General features: G+C 41.4%; 1 protein-coding gene across 11 annotated transcripts in view; it reads right to left on the reverse strand.

Moving 5' to 3' along the window:
* The window catches only part of Tnik (TRAF2 and NCK interacting kinase), a 369,052-nt gene that overhangs the window by 142,528 nt on the left and 203,548 nt on the right, over window positions 1–22,976 (reverse strand). For all 11 annotated transcript variants that reach the window (XR_007834625.1, XR_007834624.1, XR_007834626.1 and 8 more), the window contains exons 3-4: window positions 15,233–15,289; window positions 1,543–1,668 (exon numbers count right to left, since the gene is read on the reverse strand). Coding sequence is in view for 8 of the 11 variants with exons in the window: in XM_051185885.1 (XP_051041842.1) it covers window positions 1,543–1,668; window positions 15,233–15,289 (183 nt within the window). In the remaining 3 variants the exon portion in view is untranslated. The remainder of the gene's footprint in view (window positions 1–1,542; window positions 1,669–15,232; window positions 15,290–22,976) is intronic.

Here is a 22,976-nt window from a genome sequence, read left to right on the forward strand (position 1 = left end):
TTTGGAGATGGGATGTATGGGGAAAATTTCCCAGCAGCTCTTTTTCACATCTACATGCTCAATATTCAGTATCACATGGGATGGAACCTTGTTAATGCTTGAGCTGACATCATCACATTTTTTTTTTCTTTTTTTGGTCAGCATGTGCATACACTGGATACTTTTTTGTCATCTCGGTTGGATTCCAAATGGCATTATGTATCAGCAGAGTAACTTCCATTCAACTGAGCCCAGAGAAATGTCCATGAAATACTCATCACTGGAGCCACACAGTTTGTCACAGTCCCTGAAATTTGGTAGATACCTCCTCAGGGTGGGGCGTTGTATGTTAGACACTAACTACAACCCCTCCAGAAAATGAACAATGCATTAAATTTCAGAGTCATCAACCCAACAGCATCACATGAGAGGAGCAAAGACCCAATTGCTATAGAGAAGCAGACAAGTGGTTCACCTTCCACTGAATGGGCTACACTGAGGCTGATTCATCGGGTTGGCAAAAGAGGTAAATTCTTTTCATGTCATCGAGCAAGATGGCACTATATTCACCAAAGGACCAAGAGAATAACAAGTTCTAGTGTTGGAGATCACAAAGGCGAATAAAGACAAAGTGCCCTGAACACAGAAGAGGGTGTGGTGGTGGCTGTCAATTGTCATCATTGGGACAGAGGACCAGAGCTCTCTCAAAGGACTGGGGCCAAAAGCTGCAAGAGAGAGGTAGGCGGGGCTCAGGCAAGGCAAAGCATCTTTGCTTGGGATCATGCAAAGATATCAATCATCCAGAGATAATTTAGAGCCTGCTTCAACTCTACCACACAGACCTTGGGGCAACTGATTATCCTCTCTGCAAATCTTAGTTTCATCATGTAAGAAGTGAGACCGATGATACCCATCTCAATGAGTGGGAATGTGGCATATAATTCATAGATAGTAGATGGCACAGTGCCTAAAATATAATACAAATGCAATAAAAGATTGTCAATAGTTGAGGAGGAAGTGGAAATCAGCAAGCAGCTTTGGGCTTGGGTATTGGGAGCATGGCTCAGTGCGTAAAGTGCTTGCCATACATGCTTGAGGACCTGAGCTCAGATCCCAGTACCCGCATGGAAAAAAATTGGGCATGTAGTGGTTTTGTCTGTTAGCCCCAGCCCAGGGGTAGTGAGCAGACAGGTAGATCCCACAAGCTCCCTGGCCAGCCAGTATAGCTAAACCAGTGAGCTCCAGCTACAGGGAGACACCTTGTCTAAAACAACAAAACAAAGTGGATCCTAACAGAGGAAAGTACTTGATGCTGACCTCTGACCTCACCGTGCCTGTACATACATGTGTTCATGCACAAACACATGCACATGGCCACCAAATGAATGAGTAAACTTATTTTAAAAAGAGATGGAAGAAGGGCTTAGAGATAACGAGAAGAAGGAAGGAAACCTTGGAAATACGAGGTTATGAAAATCACAGGCTAAGTATTTCAAATGTAAAGTTACTCCATCAAGTCTTGTCAGGGGATAGAGAAATGTATATTTGCATAGTGCTACATACCCATAGTTGGTCATCCATGCCTGGAGGGTTCTTCTTGATGAAAGCACCGTAGTATGTTGCAATGTTCCTGTGATGAGAATATTTCTTCAACATGTTAATTTCTTGTTTGATTTCTTCCTCTTCATCCTGCATTAGAACAATAAATAGTAGGCATGAAAATCCAATTACTGGGAGAACTCCATTCAATACGATTGATGGCAATGATGCATTATCAGTCTGTTCTTCATCATTATGCTGTTTGGTTAAAATGAAATGTTTACAAAATAACCCACTGCCAGCTCAAAGTGGTCTGGAGGGACAGAAGAAAGTCCATTATGTCACCTGGAGGCTATCAGGTAAAACCTGCAGTCAGCTTCAGCCAAGCTGACTGCTCTGGTGCTCACTGCTGATCACATCCACCTGGGGGGGAGGCTGAAGAAAAAGGAAGGGAAAACACCTGGTCTCAGATTTGCATTTTGTGAGGCTCAGGTTCTTTGAGGCATCCTTTTATTGAAGTGCCTTACTGAAGCCAATGAAAGTCAGACAGGAGAGGGGGCAAGGCGAGTTCCCGAGATCTGAAGAAGTTCACAAAGCAGGAGTCCTCATCACCTTCAGGAAGCTCAACATGAAAGAAGGGGGGACGGCAGTGTGGACATCAAAAGACTCCACAGAGGAAGTTTTCTGACATCCAGTTTCATTCAGTTTCCACTTAGAGTCTACTAACTTGATCCTGGAGGCCACATGCATGCACTCACAATCTGACCTTATGTGTGTGCATTCACAATCTGACCTTGTGTGTGTGTGTGTGTGTGCACTCACAATCTGACCTTGTGTGTGTACATTTACAATCTGACCTAGTGTGTGTGTGTGACAAGGAGAAAAGAGGAAAGGGTAAGGAGGAGTCAAGATGGAAGATGGAGAGAACAGAATGCCGGCAGCCTCTCTCTTCGGTAAGATAAGACCACGTGGACATTAATAGAAATGGGTTAATAATTAAGACAGAGCTAGCCGATAAGAAACTAGTACCTGGCCAAAAGCATTATATCTAATACAGAGTCTCTGTGTGTTAATTGAGGCTGGTGGGGCGGCGGGAAAAACCTTACTCGTTACACTATGTTCAAGTGCAAGATGTTATGTGATCTCGACTCAAAAACCCATACCATGTTTCTCCACACCTTTATTCCTTCTGCTTCAGACATCAACTCCAATATTTCTTCCTAGAAGAGCCTCCTGATCTACCTAGCCACCTAGATTATATGACCTTTCATAGCATCTAATTGGCTTGCCAACTCCTACCCATCCATCATCACCACAGACAGCTCGCCTGTATTTGTTCAGTGTTGCATCCCCTGCACCAAGCAGAAGTTCTGTTTAAGTGTTACTAAATGAACAAATGCCTGCAAGTGGCCAATGCTAAGCGCAGCAGTAGGAGTGTCCCAATGAACCAGTGACAATGAAAGGAGCAGAGTGATGAAATGCAGCCATTACTCAACCATACCCAAAACAGAACAAAAACCAAAAACACATTCAGTGGGAGAAGGAAAAGTAGAAATTTGTAAGCTTGGAACAGAAGCATGTTAGGTGTCATGTAGCTTAACTAATAAAATGAGTATTCTCAAATTAGACCACAGAATTGGGGTGCTGAGCTAAGGAGGTGCATGGCTCTAACGGTGAGAAGGGGGGCTGAGGGGACTGAGATGGGCTGGTGGTTGTGGCAGGAGATGGCTGGTGCGACCTAAGCATTCCTCCCTGAAGCTACTGAAAAGAGCACACTACTTTGGTGCAGGCCTACAGAGAGAAAGGCCTTTACAGACCCTTATGTTCTTTGGGGCCCTGGCATGTACCTCACTGTACCATGGTGAACATCAGCTCTTTTAATTCTCTAGGTAGGGTGTGAGCCTCATTTAACTTGGAGAGCTGCATTTATAAGGAGGAGCCATGCAGAGGGTACTGGTGGCCACTTCCATTAAAAAAAGGAATTATGCAGATAATGAAAGCTACAGATCATTAACCAGCTGAACCTGGTAGTCACACTGTAGGCAGCACTTGGAGCTAGGCGGGTTCTACAATTATTTGCTGCCTGCCTCCTGGGTCCTCAATAAGATCATGGGTGATGGATGTGTCTGAAGAGGGCTTACCATGTCATTAAGAAAAGTTAAGCCAAAAGTTCAGTACATAATAAAATCTCAAGTAGAACGGGAGGTGAGAACAAGGCTTGCATTACTATGTAAGGGTAAACTGAGCCAATTATGGCCACGAAGAAAGTTTGTGGTTGGAACAGCAAGATGGGTAGTTAGCACACATGGAAAGTTTGGAATCTACTCTTTTTGAGGCACAAGATCTCAGAAAAGTGACTTACTATTTTAGAACCTGGGTTTTCACAACTACAAAAAAATGAAGATATTACAAGTTGAGTTTTTGTGCTAACTAAATAAGGTATATGAAGGTTACAAAGTAATATACAAAATAAGCATGGTGGCTAGTCTCCTCAACACTGACAACAAAATCAATAGATAAGAAGGTTCATCCAGCAGGAGTGTCAGTCACTTGAATTTTAAGTTTAAGTTGCATTGTTTCCAAATACAGTCATGGTCCTCAGGGTCATGGTTATGTAGTCCCAACACATAGCCTTCATTTCAACCTACTGTGGCCTTGTATGTGATCATGCCATTTATCACAGCTTCCAGGCTGCAATTGATAACAAGAGCTCATACAACATGCCACGAGCACTTCAGCCTCGAAGCATGTCCCGGTGAGGGTAGGGGGCATAATACTGCCTCAAAGACAAAGAACAATTAAGGCAAAAACTAGATGCAAATGTTCATGTTTTTGTTGTTTGTTTTGTGTGTGTCAGTTGTGTGCGTGTCCATGGGGAGGTCAGAGGACATCTTTTGGTGTCATTCCACTGACTCCACCCACCTTTTGTTTTTCATGTGGGGTTTCTCACTGTCCTGGACTGTGGCAAACAGGCTAAGCTGCATAGTCAGCAAACACAAAGGATATACCTACCTTTGCCCTCCAGAGTTGAGTTTGCATGCACATGCTACCACACTAACAAGGATTCTGGGGATGAACATAGGTTCTCCTGCTTGCAACATAAGTGCTTTACTGACTGAACTATCCCCTCAGCCTTAGACACAACAGTTTAAATTAGTAGAACACCTTCTATTTTGTAAATGAGTTATTCTTACATTGTAAGCCATAAGCACAGGGGATAAGCTCACTGAGAAACTAATGATCACTGGATCACACTGAAAATAGAATAATGGCATCAAATTGTCTCAGCTTTAAGAAAAGGGTAATCTAATAAGCCGAGTCCATTACTTCACAAAGATCTATCACTTTAACCAGAAGACTTGCAAGTGTAGTCTGACTCACTGTGTTAACTTCAGGCGTGGAATTTAGACTCTCCCAGTGTCCGTTATTTTCAGCTCTGGGCACGAATGCAACCTACTTAAGCTGCTTCAGCAGTGAAGAAATACCTACTTGAACATGGCTTTCCTATCAATGGGCAAACCATGTAGCCCCTTACAACCAGAGGGATCTACTCAGTGTTTAGCAGCTGTGGTAGACTGAAGAGAAACAGACATGACCTTTGGATGCTCCACCCCTACCCCCAATCCAGAGCTCATTACTCTTCTCCTTGAAGCTGAACCTGGCAGGTAACTAGTCTGGCCAATGGGATATTAAGAAATGTGCTTTGGAAAAACCCTGAGGCTAGCTATCTTCAACAGCTTGCGGGGGGAATATGGTACTAAAATGCAGCCAAAACCAGATTTATGTCATGTTCACTATGAGCTGGGAGCTATATGTGATGTGCACTATCGTTATATTCAAAGCACATCTATGTCATATTGATATTTTTAATACTAGTAGTTGTAGTAGTGATGGTGGCAAGGGTGTATGTGTGTTTATGCATGGGTGTGAGTGTATTTGTGTCACCATGCACATGTAGAGGTTAGAGGAAAGCTTTGTGGAGTGGTTCTCTCCTTCCTCCCTTGTATGGATTCTAGGGACTAAAGTTTGAGCCTTTACTCTCTTGGGTCATCACACTGGCCCTAATGTCATGTTCTTAATGACCCCAAGCAGCTCTGTGAAGGAGCTGTTTCTAAGGATTTGGATTTACAAATGAGGCAAATAAGACCCAGAGGGGTTAAGTGACTGCCCCAGAGTACTCACTATAAACATTAGAACTCAGATTCACTTCTAGATTTGTCAGGATTCCAATGCCAGTGATCTTAATTTTATATAGATGGGTTTTGCAATTACCCATGCTGACTAAACCAAAGCACTAAATAGAAAAAGCTTAGAAACATACTTCAGTTAGGTTGAGAGAACCTGACTTTGCTCCCCTTGTGAAAAGAACTTGTTGACATATAAAACTATTTAGTTAGATCTCAGGGAGTAATGGGGGGATTGTAATATTGCATATGTGTATGACAGGGAAATGCTGCTTAAGTATCTGTATATGTGGATTTTAAAAGGGAGCCAATAAAATGCCCAATATTCTTGTGCTCTAAAACAAATCATTTGCCCAGTGTCTAACTCTCAACACATGGAACAAGAATAAAACTGTACCAAGTTTATAGGGAAGTAAAAGGCACACAGATGCATTAATCCACAAACAACCTAGGCCATTGCCCAGAGAATAGGTTGCTCTCCACAAACTGACAGCAAGGACCCATTGCTGAAGACAACACCCACACAACTCACTGAAAATGGGAAAGTCAATCTGGTGCCTACATAAAGCCTTCTCTCCTATATTCTGTGTCTTTGGTACAGGAAGGTCTTCCAAAGGTTACCAAAAGAGAAATGTAAACACCAACCCAACCACAAACCCTGTGATCTACAATCTGTCCTGCCTGCAAAATATGCTAGAACAATGATGGCACAAAGCTTGTGAAAGTGACTTACCAATGTCTGATTTGGCATAAGGCCCACTCTATGAGGTTGAACCCATACCCAACAGTGTGTGGGTAACAAAAAACCAGACACTATATAGGTTAAAGACCTAGGGTACAACCAAAGACTACCTTTTAAAAAAGTAACAATAAAACAAATCTTAATGCTATTCTGCTATACTCATAGATCAGGGCCTTAGCCATCCTCAGAGAAGCTTCTTATGCAATAGATGGTAACAAATACTGAGGCCTACAACCAGACATCATGCAAAGAGAGAAAGACCCTGGCACACCCAGCAATAAATGGGATGTCTCCATGAAATCCCAATCTCAGAGGAGGTTGAAAGAGTGCAAAAGTCAGAAGAAATGGAGGACAGCAGGAGAACAAGGTCCTCTAAGTTAACTGAGAAAAACTCATACAAACTCTCAGAGACTAAGGCAGCAAGCACAGATTCTACATGGGGCTCTGCATATGTAATATAGCTTTTGCTTTCATATTTTTGTGGGACTCCTGAATGTGTGAACAAGTGTGTCTCTGATTCCTGTGCCTGCTCTTGTGGGCACTTTTCCTTTTGTTAATTTGCCTTACTAAACTTTGATGTAATGGTTTTATTTTAACTTGCTATATTTTTATTTTGTTATGTTTTATTGTTACCTCTTAGAAGCCTGTTATTTTCTAATAAGAGACAGAAAGGGAATGAATATGGATCTGAGGGGAAGTGGGGAAGAACTTGGAAGAGTAGATGATGGGGAATGTCCTTTTCTGAAGCACCGACTACATGCCAGTCTCTGCATTAGCGATCTATGAGTGGCTGCAGAGGAGGGCAGCACACCATTCCTATTCCTGACTGGAGCTTTTTCCAGTAGGTAGATTCTAAACGACAGAGGCCTCTCCTAAAGAGAAACACAAAATAGTCTAGTCATTAAAAAAAACAGCCAGCATACTGCTGAACAAATTAAACCTCAAGGCACCCACAGAACCCCAACTAGAGAGTCCCGAAAAGATGAGGTGCAGAAAGAGGAGCCAGCGGGGTTTTGGCAGCACAGAGGAGGGTCATGTCATGTAGCTATAAAAGGTCACATGTTTACCAAAGGAACTTTCCTGAAGACATGGAGCTGAACAGCCCTGGTGAAGGACTCCAAGCCGTGAAATTTCTGTATGCCAATGTCCTCATCTGCATGCTTGTGAATACCAATAGACAGCTAAGAGAAATCACTGGAATTTTGATCAACTGCTTGGAGGTCAACAAACAAAAGGCACCATCAAATACAAATCATGCAAAAATGTTTTTAAAGGTGAGTTTTTTTTTTCTTTTTTAGTTTGAGGTGTTTGAGTCCAGGGACTGACTGTATATCCTCTGTCTTTCCATCACTCTGTCTTTCTGTTGTAAGAAATCTTTCTAACCTGTGAGCATGCACACATGGTGAGTCTCAAATGTAAGTCATATACTCAGCATGCAAGATTATGTGCAGAGACCCGGACACACACAAGTCACCAAAGGTCACCAGGACATATACAAGCTACTATAGGTGGTCAGTCTGTACCACTGATTAGGGCAGATGTTGATGAACATATGGAGTGGGCAGTTCAACTCCCTTTCTAGAGAAATGCCCCATGTTTGTGCACACAGTACAAGCCCGAAGTCATATCATGGGAAATAGTCTCAAAGGGAAAAGGCATAGATGAGACAGAGGAATTTATCTTTCCACTTTTAAGAGCCTTCATCATGTACTTTATTGAAATATTCTGCCTACTAAAGACATCTGTCTCAACAACCCTAAAGAGATTCTCAGGGATCTCTATTGTAGGGAGCCTCAAAAGGGCTTTCTAGGTTTTCCAACCAAAGCCCTTCCCTACTGTCAATTTCACATAGTGGTCAATTTATCTAAGGACATTTCCTGCCTGCCTAGTTAGTTTTCTTTTGAATTTCCCCTCAATATTTTGTGCACTTCTTAAAAGTGAATTGACCATGTGACTGTTGCTGCTTAAGTATTGAGTCTTTTAAAGGTATAGGCATGTTAAGATTGTTTCCCTGTCAGTTACTCAGTATTGACACCGAATACAGCAATTCATCCTTTCTCATGAGTGGGTAGTCTTAGTGTTCTATTTCTGGAATGTGGCCCTGCTGTCTTTCTTGGATGCTACTGTGGTGCTTAACTTTGGAGAGAGGCATACTGTTTATACAGAATGAGAGTGACCAAGCTAGGGCTGAGCACAAGACAGTCATACATATTGACTAACTCAAGTATGGCATATAGCTCATGGGACAGGCCACTGTCCCACGTACAAGAACAGATCTCCAGTGAAAATGCTAAAACACTTTCATGCTTAATTAACCCTGTCTTGTTCAGTAAGTTCTCACCAGGTCTAATTAAAATTATGTTCAAGGATATACTATGTATTATGCACTGTGTGTTACATACTATTTAGCGTCAAGCCAAGCTTGAGACATCTGTATACCCACCTAATAGAGGAAACACCAGGTCTGAAAGCAATGTGCCAGTACCACCCTTCCATATCCTATTCTATAAGATAGCTAGGTAAATATAGGTACACCCTGAGTGAGTCCTGAATTCAAATTCCATCCTTGTCATTTATTATTTGTTGAGCCTGGGTAACTTACTTAAGGTTTCCAGTTTCAATTCATTATTTGTCAAATGAATATAATAACAATATCCCTCTGGGGGACTTTATTAAGAATGGTAGTGCTTGGCTCAAAGCAAGGACCCAGTGTTAGTCATTTTATTTTACTCTGGATTATTGTTCCTAATAATATTAGTGTGTGTTAGGCTACTAATCACTCCACAGAAAGTCCCCACTTTGAGAGAAAAGAACCAAATGTGTTTGGAACAGCTTGCTTCTTTGATTCTACCCAACAACCTAAGATGGATTTTTATTTTATTTTTTGGTCATTTCAGCAAACATTTCCTGAGACCTTTGACAATGTGCGAAGCATTCTACGGGGATTACTGAGGGAAAGCCTTCCAAAAGAGATGGGGCTGGTCACAGATTGCATCTAGAAGGGTCATAAAGGCAGAGGTGGGAACTCCAGGAAGCTTGGCTTACAGTGATCCTACAAGTGGGTGAAGAAGAGTTACCCTGTTGTTCACATGCTCTGGTATTGTTTTGGGAAAGAGGTCAAGATATAAGAACTTCTCACCTGAGGTTTTAGCAAGAGAAAAACCTTTTAACTCATGCATACATTGAGTTTTCCTCAGGACGATTTGATTGAAGTGATGTATTGGGAAGAAAAAAACTTGAAAACCCTATAAAAACCCTTATAGTACTTAAACCATTCCTCATCTGAACCAATTTGTCTTCTTTAAGATACATTTTTATTTTTAAATTGTGTGTGTGCACACATGTGTATGTGTGGCATACGTGTGTGTACATGTGTTTTTGCATGTGTGTATGTATACATGGATGCATGTGTGTTTACACATGTGTGTATATGTGCACGTACATGCACCCATACATGTGCATGCATGGTACAGGTGCTCTCAGAGTCAGGTTCCCTATACCCAGCATTATGGTCTGCTGTGAGTTGTCCAGCATGAGTGCTGGGAAGCAAATGTGGGGCCTCTGCAAGAGATGAGTATGGACTTCTAACCACTGAGCTATTTCTCAAGGCCCTGTCCAGATTGATCTTGCATCAGTCTCTTCTTGCTATTTTTAAACATTAAGACTAGATGACACAATTTCCAGACTATGCCACCTCAGCCCTGGACACACCCTGCGTCCTTGGCTGGGAATCATTGCCTGTTTGATATCCAGAGTTAACCTTCAGATGACTGACTCCTCAAACATGACAGATAACCTGAGTCATCAACTTTATAAGAACTTTGTTTGCAAATAATTGGAGTAAGGTTATGCCACCGCGAGGTGCTCTTCAAATGAATGCCCAACTTTTCATCTTTTAATGTTCAACACCTGTCATAATGTGGTAGTGAATGTTTGCTAAATACACTAGTGAGGAAAGATTCACCCTAAATTAAACAGTAAATATCTTTCTATATTAATTGTAGACCTCTAGCTATTAAGTTAAAAGAGTCTAAATAAAGGATGGTATTAAATTTTATATCATTTTAATAGCCATGCTACATTGAGCAAGTTACTTTATATGCTTGGGTTCCACATCTCTGAAATGGGACAAATTAAAATAACCTATTTTTTAAGTAATTGAGGGAATCAAATATGTATGTATGTATGTGTATATGAATATATATGAGTATATATACATATGTATGCACAAATGCACACACATATATGTATACACAGAGCATTGAAAGCAATTTGGAGAAATTTGCATCAGTGTTAGCTACTAGTATCATTTATTTGGGGCTGGGTTATAAAAATGTAACTAGAGAGACATTTAAGGATCAAATAAGTCTGAACATACTTACTATGATGCCATGACTTGAGCTATTATAGTTGGATGTGAATGGAATTTCTGCATTTTGTGTATCCAACATCTTCCTTGCTTATTTTTCTACTCGCTCTCAGATTCACCTTTGAGGAATCAACTTTCCCTTTCAAAGTCAGGTACCTAACCCAGATGTAGCTGAAAAAGACCAGAGGCTGAAAGCCTCAACCCAAGAGAGGTCCCACATATATTCACCACAGCAACTTTTTAGGGGACCTATGCTAACAAGGAAATTAGAACAGAAAGTAGAGCCCAAAGACAGAACTTCCATCATACTGTGTGCCTTTCTGGACCTTGCTGAGATTGTGTGTATGTGTGTGTGTGTGTGTGCATGTGTGTGTGTATGTGTGTGTGTGTGTGTGTGTGCACATGTGTGTGTGTTTTAATGTACACAAGATAGTAAATTCACTCTTTAGCTTCCTTTAGTGTGAATGGGGACGGTAATACAACTCAAAATGCCTTGACTAATGTAACCATGACTATCAGTATAAAGGTGAAAGCTTAGAAATTATTATTTAATTATATCTTAGTTGTGGTTTAGGTTGTCACCATAAAGGGATTAATTTACACGATTAGTTTTAACTCAAAAATGGGGAACATTTCTAATCAAAGATACCTAGTTTCATCACACCTGGTGGCCAGAAAAAAGTAGACACAAAATCCTAGGAATGGAAAGCCTATTTTTTGGAAGTGAGGTATCTTTCTCTCTTTTTAAAGAGTAATTTTTATTATTTTTAACGACAAGTATGCATGTGTATCTTCATGTGGGTACATGGGATGACACAGAATGTTCCCAGAGCTAGTGTTATAGGGAGCTGTGAGTTGCGTATAATGTGAGTGCTTATAAAGGGACCAAACTCGGATCCTCAGGAAGAGCGCTATATACTCTACTGTGGAGCTATCGCTCCTGCCTGAGAGAGAGAACTAGAGGGGATTCTACAGCAGGCCTGGGAATCTGCATGTGTTGTGGACACCACAGAACTACTGAGGGGCTATTGACACTGGCAGTGCACTTGAACAAATAGCATTTTAATGGGTCTAGGTTCTCTTGGCTCTTGTGGGTACATTTGAAGGTTCTCACAAGGCAATGGAATGGGAGAATTTTCATAATGATTTAGGTAACCTAAAAAGACTTTAAAGACCAAGACAGAGTACAAGCAGTCATTCTGAAGCCAATTTGGCAAATTTTGAGGTGTCTCAGTGCTAAAACTGGAAGGATGTAGACTCTGCATTTGGCCCTCTTGTGACTGTTATCTATAAAAGGAAGTAATATAGAATAAAAACAAGAAATTGAAAATTAATTTCAAGCTTGTGTCCTCATCAATGCCACTGCATAAACTGTAGCCACTTTGCAGTAGGTCACAGAACACAATCAACAAAGACAGCCTTTGAGAGCTCAGCTCTGAGCAGAACAGCCATGAGCACAATTAAAATAATTGCATTTGCACTGGATTCCACAACACACAAAAGACAGCATGACGAAACAGAACAATTGCTGTCTGAAGGGAACATCAGAGTTTAACAGAGGAAAAGTTGTTGTCCACTGTGCTGGGCAGGGGTGTGAGGTGAAACGCACTGGATCCCACCTCAGACAGCAGGGCAACAATAAACCCGTTTCCTGCTCCACGCCACATCTGCCTTTGTTGAGGGTCAGTGGATAAATAAGAGTCAACGCTGTGACTAAATCACACAAATGCATCCAGCCCTTCTGAACTGGGTTCTCCAAGAGAACAGAACTCATATGCCATAAAGGGCCTGTTTTTATATAAAAGGCTAGCACTCAGAAACGTGTAGAATGGTGTTCTCTGTTGACCAGCCTTGGGGCAATTGAGAGAAAAGCTGTCAAATCATTTCTCAAAGGGCCTACTTTCCAACAGAAACCCAGTTGAGAAAGGCTAACTGATATTCCTTAACCTGAAAATGCATTTGCCAGGCTATATAACCGAGTAGCATTTTTCTTTTTTTAAATTGCAAGCAACATAGCCCAGCAGTACTAAGAGTGGAGTAATTTAAAACCTCACCTGCAAAACCGGGAATTAGAAGAGTGATATTCATTGTCCTCAAGCTCCACTATCAAATCAATAAACAACTTTATGTATGCCCATCTATAAGGTCAGTGAAACTCAGCTATCACAAAGCCACACAACAAAACTCAACTCACAGCATGGCCAGCCAGCTTGGATTCATTACAACCAGTAGTCACTAAGACATCAACTGCATCTTATTATGCAGACATGTGACTCAGCCCAAGGATAAGAGAAAATCTGTGAAACAAAGTCTAATTCATTTTGTAGCTGGAGCTTTGTGAAAGGCTTATACATTTATCATGAACTTCTAGAGAACGGCTTACAATACTGGATTTTGATTTTTGTGTCATATCCTGCTAATTTACTATTCCAATACTCACTGCTTCACCTCTGATGTATAGCAGCTATATTTTCTTTCTTTCTTTTTTTCCCCCGTGATTTCTTACAAGTATATAGTGTATTCAGAGCATATATAGCCTAAACATTTTCCTTCTCATTCCTTTTGGACCCCCTTAGGAGCGATTTGTTTTTCTTCTTTTAAAAACCAATTCAGTTAATTCATTAAGAATTTTATATAACACATTTTGATTATATTTGCCCCAATTTCTCCCTTAACTCTTTCCACATTCACACTGACATCTCCACCCCCCCCATTTTAGTGTCCTCTTTTTAATTTGTGTTGTCAATATATTCTTGGATATGGAGCCATCCTCTGCAGTGTGGCCCGATCTACCAGGAGCCACATCCTTCAAGGACACCGATTCTCCCTTTTCTAGGCAGGGGTAAGGGATCATGGACCTCTTTCCATAGAATCTGTATTTTTAACTACACACATGGCTAGATATTCAAGAAGAAGAAATTTCATTGGAAGGAACTTCTCTGTATTCTTCTTCTGCTACCTTATTCTTTAGTGATGGATAAAATCCATGGTTATACCAAACTACAAAATGACTCTCATAGGCAGGGAGGCTGTGAGTTAAAGTGATAAAGCAGAGGGCTGAAAACATCCTCTGCTTCACTACACTTCAGCAAAACATTCAATACTATTGTCTTCATTCTCTCCTAGCTGCTGTCATAAATACTCTGATAAAAGCAAATTAGGGAAGCCAGTTTTTGTTGAGGTCACGGTTCAAGGTGGCAGGAGTCTGGAGCAGCTGGTCACATGATGTCCACAATCAGGATCAGAAAGTGATGAATGCATGCTGCTGCTCAATTCTCTGTCTCTATTACACAATCCAGGATTCAAGCCAGAGGATTGATGCTGCCCACACCGGGCAGGTCCTCTCATCTCAGCTTATACATCAAGACAACGCCCACAGGCATGCTCATAGGTCTGTCTCTCCAGAGAGTCTGGATTTTTTATCAGTCTCACAATTAATACTAACCACTGCAATTGTCAACCTCTAGATTCTTTTTAACATGATAGAAAAAAGACACCTTCCACCACGTCTAACACTTTTTCAAGTGGCCAAGCATAACACTAATTTAAACAGTCCACGTGTATGTCTTAGTCAATGTCAGGTGGCTTAATCAACTCATTGAGGTCAAATATTTGAATTAGTTTGCAACACTGAAATTAAAAGATTGAACCAAAGACAGTAAAAAGTAACACAAAGCCACACAATTAGTAATAAACATTTTAGAGTGTCACTCTACTGCTAAAATAATACAGGAACAAGATTCTCCTTTTATTAATTAAACTGTAAAATCTAATTTAGAGAGAAATTTAGATCTAGATCAATAATAAAGAATGGATGAACAAATAAATAATTAATACAATGTGATATTTATGGATATCGTGGCGGGTTCTCTGGAGAGCCTTACAACAAATACTTGCCAGAGATTACAGACTCTGTCTGATGGGGGCTTCATGGCTAATGCGCAGACAAGCTATCCTTTTTTCTTTTTAAAAATCTGTTTCTTCATTATTGATATCTTTGTGTGACTCATTCATTTGGCGACTGTTTACATTCAGTGTTTTACTTCTGGTCAAATGGAGACTTTAGTCTTTTAGCTTTTATGTACAACATAAAAAGACAAACATCTTAGAAAAATTCCCAGGACAATATAAAATAATTAACATGTTTTTGATATCCTATGAATCCTTTAAATCTGATTTCCATTCTACAATCTTCAGTCTAACAGCTTAAGGCAGTGTGTAGTATTGGATTTAATCATAGTGATTTATTGGCCTGCTCACTCAGCTTCTAAAGATTCGTATTTCTTCATGGGAATCACAAATGGGAAAGGATCTGGAATATTTAGGAAGATCGCTTTTCTAGCAAATATTTTTTTTCTGTCAGTCACTTCTTGCTTACAAATATATAGCTAATGAGATGATGTGATAAAAGTGCCTTACCCCTGTGACATCCATAACCTTAATGGCTGCAAGCTGTCCTGTTTTGACATGACGTCCCTGTAAGAAAAAAAAAGATAATTTTAAAAGATATATTTGTGATGAATAATGCTAGTTTTTTTTTTGTTCTAACTACATAAAGTTCAATGCCTAGATCAATGTTACAGAATGCCTGAAACCAGACAGACAAAACCATAGATAGACAATAGAAATGTTTTGAAGATCTAATTCTAGTTAACATTTGTTTTTTAAAACGTTCCTTGTTACGTCCTCTTTGTTACTTATTTTCACTGGAAGCAGCAAGTAAATGAAATGGAAATGTTGTACAATTCAATTTTCTTTCTATCAAAAGTACTAGACAAGGGCAGATTCACTCAGAAGTAGAGGCCAGCCTAGATGAGGGGACAAGAAAACCTCAGAAAATAGAAGCTGTAGAGACTTTCTTTCCATTCTTAAAACATTGCATTTTGGGTTGGGAACATGACTTAGTGGTAGAGTACTAGTCCAACATGTAAAAGGTTTTAGGGACAGTCATCATGACTGAAAAAACAACACCTGGCCACACCTGGCATTGTCACTTGGACACTGCAAATATGTGGAGCTAACACTTGGTGATTGGGAAGGGAGACCAGGAATTACCACTTTCAACTCTTCATCCCCAGAAGTATCTGAACATTTATTTTCCACAATGACAGAGGGGAACAGTACTACTGGGACTCAGCACCCACAAACGGGGACTCCTAACTTCCTAGTTAGAACAGTCAAGGTCACAGGCAGACACAGCAGTCACAGCATTCTGTTGATGTGAGTGACACAGCTAGCTGTCAGAGTCATGGAGGTCTGAGGAATACTGTCATGCTGCATTATTGCCTTCAGGGAGAGACCTACAGCTAGCTTCAGTGACTGTCAACCACATCTACAGCAATGTCTCTCCTCTAAAGAACTAAAAGACAGACGGGCTCCCATAGACAAACACATGGGTCCATTTGACACCATCCAACTAATCTACATTAGAATTCTCTGAGTGTCCCTTTGGGCTGGGCAAAGATGGTCCTTGTAAGTGGCTGATAGCGCTCTCCAAGGGTTGGCCACTTTTGTGCAAACAAGCTTGATGGAAGCCCACTGGTTCTGACTTTCTGGTCCAAATGAATGCAGTTCTCTAAACACTATTGCTTTTAGTCTCTGAAATGATCTATCTTCTAGGTTTATGCATTCTTAATCCTGCAGTATGTTTACTTTTTCTATGTTTAATCAATCCTCACCTCTGTGCTACCAAGGAACACATCCCTGTTTCCATCATTGCTTGGTACCCATTATATCAACATTCTCCCTCATATCTCTTTTTCCTTCATCTCCTCTCTGGCACCCTTTGCAGCATTACCCCTGGAATCAGACCTTACTCAGGTCTCCTCTGCTCTCGATCTTGATCATCCAAGTCTAGACATATTCTGAGTCCCTTTATCCCCATGGAAGTCTATGTGGTTCTTCTGCCAACATAGTCTGAGACACTATACAGGAGGTTTTTAACTCCTTCTGAAGCACAGAATCTTCTTTGAGTGAATAATTTGTTACAAGAGTGCCCCAATGTCTAATTAAAGAGCAGCAGCTGGGGCAGAAGAGAGCTACTCTACAGTGTGGTGCTGGCCCGAGGCCAGAGAACAGAGGTGAAAATCATCCCTGTTAAATTTCACACAGAAGGCACTGGCAAGTTCTTGGTTTGAAATTGATAAAATAACTGCTTTTTAAAAATTAAGGGTATATGAAATTTTTGTGGCTTCATTCTCTTAGTGTCCTCTGTGAATGTAGAAAATAAAATGACACCCCTACACTCACTTTAAAATTCACTTTTAAGCTGAAAGAACAGCTTTTGATAGAGCTGACATAGGACTGATGCTACCTTGAGATGGCAGGCTAGGCTAAGTGAGAGTCTACAAATGGAACAATGAACAGCCCTGACTTAGGCCTGGGCAAAGGCATTCTCACACTGGAGCAGGGAGGCTGATGAGCTGTCAAACTCTGATGCTCAGGAAGGACCACAAAGGACCAGGGAGTACCCTGCTCAGCATGAGATGCCTTTTACATCACTGGAGGATGTCAAAGCTGGTTATCATCCAGATTAAGGAAGACCTTCAGGGAATGGTTAGGAGTCAGCCGACTTCAAGATCATTAAAAACCAGAGGCACAGTTAGGATTGAGGCAGTTTTCAAAGAAGCCACATCATGAAAATGAACAAATTAATAAGAACAGCCCCATACATACCCAAACAATCCTATTCTTTTAGGGAGGAGGCTCACGTTTTACAGCTAATGAGACCCATATATCAGGATATAATGTCCTCTGTCCCATTTCTACCACCTAGCACCTGAGTCACAAATCTCTACCACTGAAATTTGAAAACAATTTTTTTTTGTTTTCTAAAATTATATATATATGTGTGTGTGTGTGTGTGTGTGTGTGTGTGTGTGTGTGTGTGTGTATTTGGTATGAATGTGTGTGCATGTATGTGTGAGTGTGGTATGTGAATGTACCAGAGTGTGTGCATGTATGTCTATGTATGAGTGTGTAAGAGTGTATATGATTTGTGTATATGTGTGTGCATGTATGTGTATATATGTATGAGTGTGTGCATGTGTGTGTGTGCATGCGTGTGTGTGTGTGTGTGTGTGTGTGTGTGTGTGTGTGTGTGTGCAATCTCAGGTGCTGGTCCTCATCTTCTCTCCCTTGTTAGAGACAAGGTCTGTTCTTTGGTCATCTCATTTGTCAGGCTAGTGGGCTCACAGGCTTGCATAATTCTGCCTCCATTCTCACTGTGGGAGCACCATGTGTACAGGTGTGTTGATTTAAACTCAGGTCCTGTTGCATGTGAGGCAGGGTCTGAAGCCATCTCCCCAGCCCATAGTTTTCTTTTTGAGACACTCTAGGGTAGCTCAGGCTGGACTTGAATTCATTATATAGCCACAGATGCCCTTGAACTCATGATCCTCCTGCTCCTATATCACAAGTGCTGTGATTGTGCTTGGATTACATAATGTTTTTAGAAAATCATTTCCCATGAGTTAAACATTGATCTGTTCTTCTCTGTTCCACATAGAGTTATTCTTTTAACTTTCTAAAAATCTGGAGTCAGGATAACAAAAGCAGATTTTTACTATCATAGGGGATACTGAAGTGAAATTTCCACACTCTTACCAAATTTTAATCTATTTCCACTCTTAAGAGTAATTAAGAATACAAATATCGACATAATTTGAATTTAAATCTTACTTGTAAGTCCAATGAAAACTAAAAACCAAATTTCTGTGAAATGAAAATAATCTTCTCAATGGAGACAAAAGAGTTAAGTAAGATTTTTCATAAAACATAGAGATGTCAGATTGAAACCACTGAGTCATTTCTGAAAAAAAAAGCAAAAAATGTTTTCATTTCCTGCTGAGATATTTAATAGTAATAAAAGTTGGTGAACAGACTAAAATCTAGAGGAACAAAATGACCAAAATCCTAGTGTTAAAGAAAAAAGTATAGAAAAAGTCTATCCAAGAAAGGATAAAGAAGGGATTCTGGGAAAGCTAGGAGCCTGAAGCATGGACTCAAGGGTCTGAGTTCGAATCCAGTCACCCACACAAAGGCAACCAGGCACAGCTGCACAATGGACCCAGGCACCCACAAGGGAACCAGGCACAGCAGCACACATCTCTACCCCGGGTACTGGGTTTGCAGGACAGCAAAGACAAGGTGGGTACCTGCAGCTATTGTCCAGCCAGACAAATTGAATCAATGAACTCCAGGTTCAGAGAAAGACCCTGTGTCAAAAGGTATGAAGATCTATGGAGGGTCATTGACCTTAGGCTCACACACACACACACACACACACACACACACACACACGCACGCACGCACGCACGCACGCACGCACGGTAGGGAAGCCAGGTTTTTGGAGATCACAGGTGCTGAGGACTGTGGGTCAGACAGGCACAGAGCTACTCTTTTCCCTTTTCACCTTTGTTCTGAGTCACCTTGAAGTAAAGAGTTATACTGATTCTTGTTCCATATACAACAATTTAATACTAGGACAAAACATACCCATTCAAGCATAGTTAGGCTTTCCTTTGTCTCCTCCATAGAATGAATACAGGAGAAAAGCAACAGTTTCCTCAGAAATGGCTGTGGAAGCATCACCTCTGTGGTGTTATTTTCTAAGGAACAGCAAGCCAGCTGTGGAGCTGCTAGCCCGAGGCTAGCCTGGAAGAGAGTGCTTCCATTTCTAGGTCAGTCACCAAAATACATTTTTTTTTTTTCCCAATAGAGCACACATGCCAGATCAAACGGTCTCAGCACAGTCTCACCCTCCCATTCAAGGTTGCATACAGCAGAGTGGCTCCTTCTCTTTTGAATTAGCTTGGAGACAATCTCCACTCTATTGAGGACAGCTTCTTCTATGTTCTAGCTGTAAATGAATGTGCCTCCTTTGTATTTCCACAGCATTCTATGCTAACCCCTGCTGGTCCCAACCAGTGCTGTGATTTTCTTTTCTTTTCAAATATGCATTTCCAGAATAATGAAAACAAATCAAATCAAATAAATAGAAGGGCTGAAAGTGTTGCTCAGTTGTAGAACACTTTCCCAGGATGCACAAGGCCCAAGGTCCATACTAACTACCAAAAAAAGAGAAGATAAGAGTATAGAACACATGATAATGGCAGGTGCTGTCTCATGGATCAGTTCTGGTTTAATCTGTACCTGTCCATCTGTCACTGGTGCCACAGTATACTATCTAGAGAAGTAGTTCTCAATCTTCCTATTGCTGTGACACTTTAATATAGATCCTTATATATAACCATATAATTATTCCATTGTTACTTCATAACTGCAATTTTGCTGTTGTTATGAATCATAATGTAAATGTCTGACTTGCAGGGTGTCTGATATGTGACTCTTTTGAAAGGGTCATTTGACCCCCAAAGGGCTTGTGACCCACACTTTGGGAACAACTGACCTAGAGTCTCTACCACAAATGGAAGCCCCAGGAAGCTGTCTCTCCATCACTTTAAGAACTGTCCTCTACTGAATGGGCTACCCCACCCAGAGTCAGCTGGAGACAATTGAAAGATGACGAAAACTCGCACCATGGTGGAATATTAGAACATGAGAGATGGACAGAGAGCCTAGAGAAATGTAGAAGGCTAAGGCTGAAGGACCTAGGAAACAAACCAGATACAAGTTTTCTCCAAGCCTTCTGCAGTGTGTGATGGAAAAGGAACTCAGACAATATTTGCTAACCAGCACATTCGATGATGTGAGGTGTGAAGATTATGTTCCCATTCTTGGTACCTTTCACATTCCACCTCAGTCTCTTTTGGTCCCTGTATGTCTGTCTAGCCACATACTGTGTGGGGCTGGGTGATATGGAGAGGCTTCACGTAGTGACTGTAATTGCTTTGCTTGGAAAGAAGGTAGAAATGAATTAGGCAAAGTTCTTTTAAACTCTCCAGAGAGATCTCAGGCGAGCTCTGCAAATCTCAGGGAAATAGAAATGATGTATTTAGCTTCACCTCTGCATGTCACAATGAGGACTCACCCCTGGTTAAGATGGAGGCTTAGTCATGATACCTGTCAGCCTCACCTGAGGATGTCCGTGCATTATCCTCAAGAGTACCACTGTGCTTAGATTAACACATGCCTTGAGAGGGTTGGAGAGATGGCTCAGTGGTTAAGAGCACTGGACGCTCTTCCAGAGGACTGGGATCGGTTTCCAGCACCCACATAGTGATTCACAACCACCTGCAATTCTCATTTCAGGTTATTTGATGCCCTTTTCTGGCTTTGTGGGCCACTGTATGCACATGGTGCATAGCCTCGAACACCTATACACATAGAAATAAAAATAAATAAATCTTGGAGGGAAAACATGCCTTGAGTTAGGGGAATTATGTAAGATAATTTTATGGAATGATTCCACAGAAACTTAAAATCATGAATTTCCATGGAACATTCTTGGCACAGCATCTACTACTAGGGTTTCACCAGGTCAAAGACAACTACTGTTTCTTTGCTTGTTTTGTGACACTCACTGGTGACTTCAAAAGCCCTGTTTGGCAAATCTGCAGCTGTGTGACCTGGCTCCTGATGCTCCCAGGTGTGGGACAGTCAACAAAGCCCTAACCCAGAACTGTCACAGTGGGACCATCCCCTACCTCAGCACCACGCACCGCCAATCCTCTGCCCAGCTCCTCCATGGTTCTAAGTCCATTCAGGACTGGGCCCACTGAGAGCCTAGGCTTGCTTATGGACTCCAGGTGGGGAACAAGACATTACCTCCCTCTCTTTCTCAGAAACTAGGACAGCTCCTCAGTTTTTGTGGCTGCCAGCATGGCTCAGTTTATAAATCAAAATGGGTGCATCAAGGGAAGGAAATCAGCCACGATATTTTTTGCAGACAATGGTTAATGTATGCAGATTCTGTGGCAGGGAGCCTAACTTCTGTACCCAGGAATGGCATGCACAGCTGACAAGGCAGACAAGCTGAGGGGTGAGGAGAAGGCAGCAGAGCCAGTCTTTGGGCCCTGGCCTGAAGTCAAGAACGCACTCCCAATCACCCCCTCTTCACCCTCTCTCAAAAGAGCAAAGAATCAAGTGTTTTCCTGCTTCTGTCTAATTCAACCCACTGAACGGTCCCAACCATCTTAAATCCTCCTAGTTCTGGAAGAACTAACCCCCTCGAGGTGGAGTTCAAAAGATAAGGACAGAGAATTCTCTGGACGACTCTGGCTCCTCCCTGCCTGCCCTACCTCTATGCTATTATCTTTTCTATTCTGAGTCAAAAGACAGAAATGGCATTGGGGACCTGAAGTTCAGTCCAAGAGGAACTTTGTCAAATTCAGAAAAGAAACACCTTATGGTAACTCCCAGAAAGAAAACTGTAGCTGCCCAGTATATGCAAGAGCTGTTATTTAAAACACCTACCAGTTAAACATTAATTTCTATTAATGGGAGTGAAAGTTCACACAGAGAACTCAGGCAACTAATGGATGCTGAGCGTGAGAGACATAGTCTTCCCCAGGAAAGAACCCACCAACTGGTTATGCAGTACCAAGTGGTCAGCCCTGAAAACAGACACACAAGTAACGGTGCACAGACTACGCAGGTCATATTTAAGAACATATATGAATATACATATATGCATGTAACGACAACTAACGAAGAAAGGGGACCATGAATTTGAAAGAGAGCAAGGGGGGCCTGTATGAGAGCGTTTGGAAGGAGGAAAGGGAAAGGAGAAATTATATAATAATCTCAAAAATTAAAAAAAAAAACCAACTGTAAAGGTTCAGACCCCACAGTTGGTTTCTGGTGGTTGGTTTGGGTTTCTGCTGTGTATGATGGAACAGAATGTAGACAGACACCTGGTAACATTAGTGTCTGGGAAGTTGTTTTCAAGGTAACAAGATACTGTGATTATAGAGCTACATAACTCCCTGAGAATTCTTGGTGTTACCTGTCCTAAGCAGAGTGGGAAGGCCTGTAGTGCTCAGCCTATCAGATCATAGGTGAGCTCCACAGGGCCCAGCATTCTCTCCTGAGCCCCTACTGCCCTAATGCCTTGGGCCTTATGGTCCAAACTTAGGATGGCTAGCCACTACACCCTGGGAGGGAAAGCTCCTCCTTGTGCATGTAACCTGCTACCTCAGCCGGGAACAGCCCCTCACAAAGGTCCTCAGTCACGCTCAGAGACACCAAGTGTCTAGGGTTA

Source organism: Phodopus roborovskii, unplaced genomic scaffold (assembly GCF_943737965.1).
Source record: "Phodopus roborovskii unplaced genomic scaffold, PHOROB, whole genome shotgun sequence".
Taxonomy (NCBI): Eukaryota; Metazoa; Chordata; class Mammalia; order Rodentia; family Cricetidae; genus Phodopus; species Phodopus roborovskii.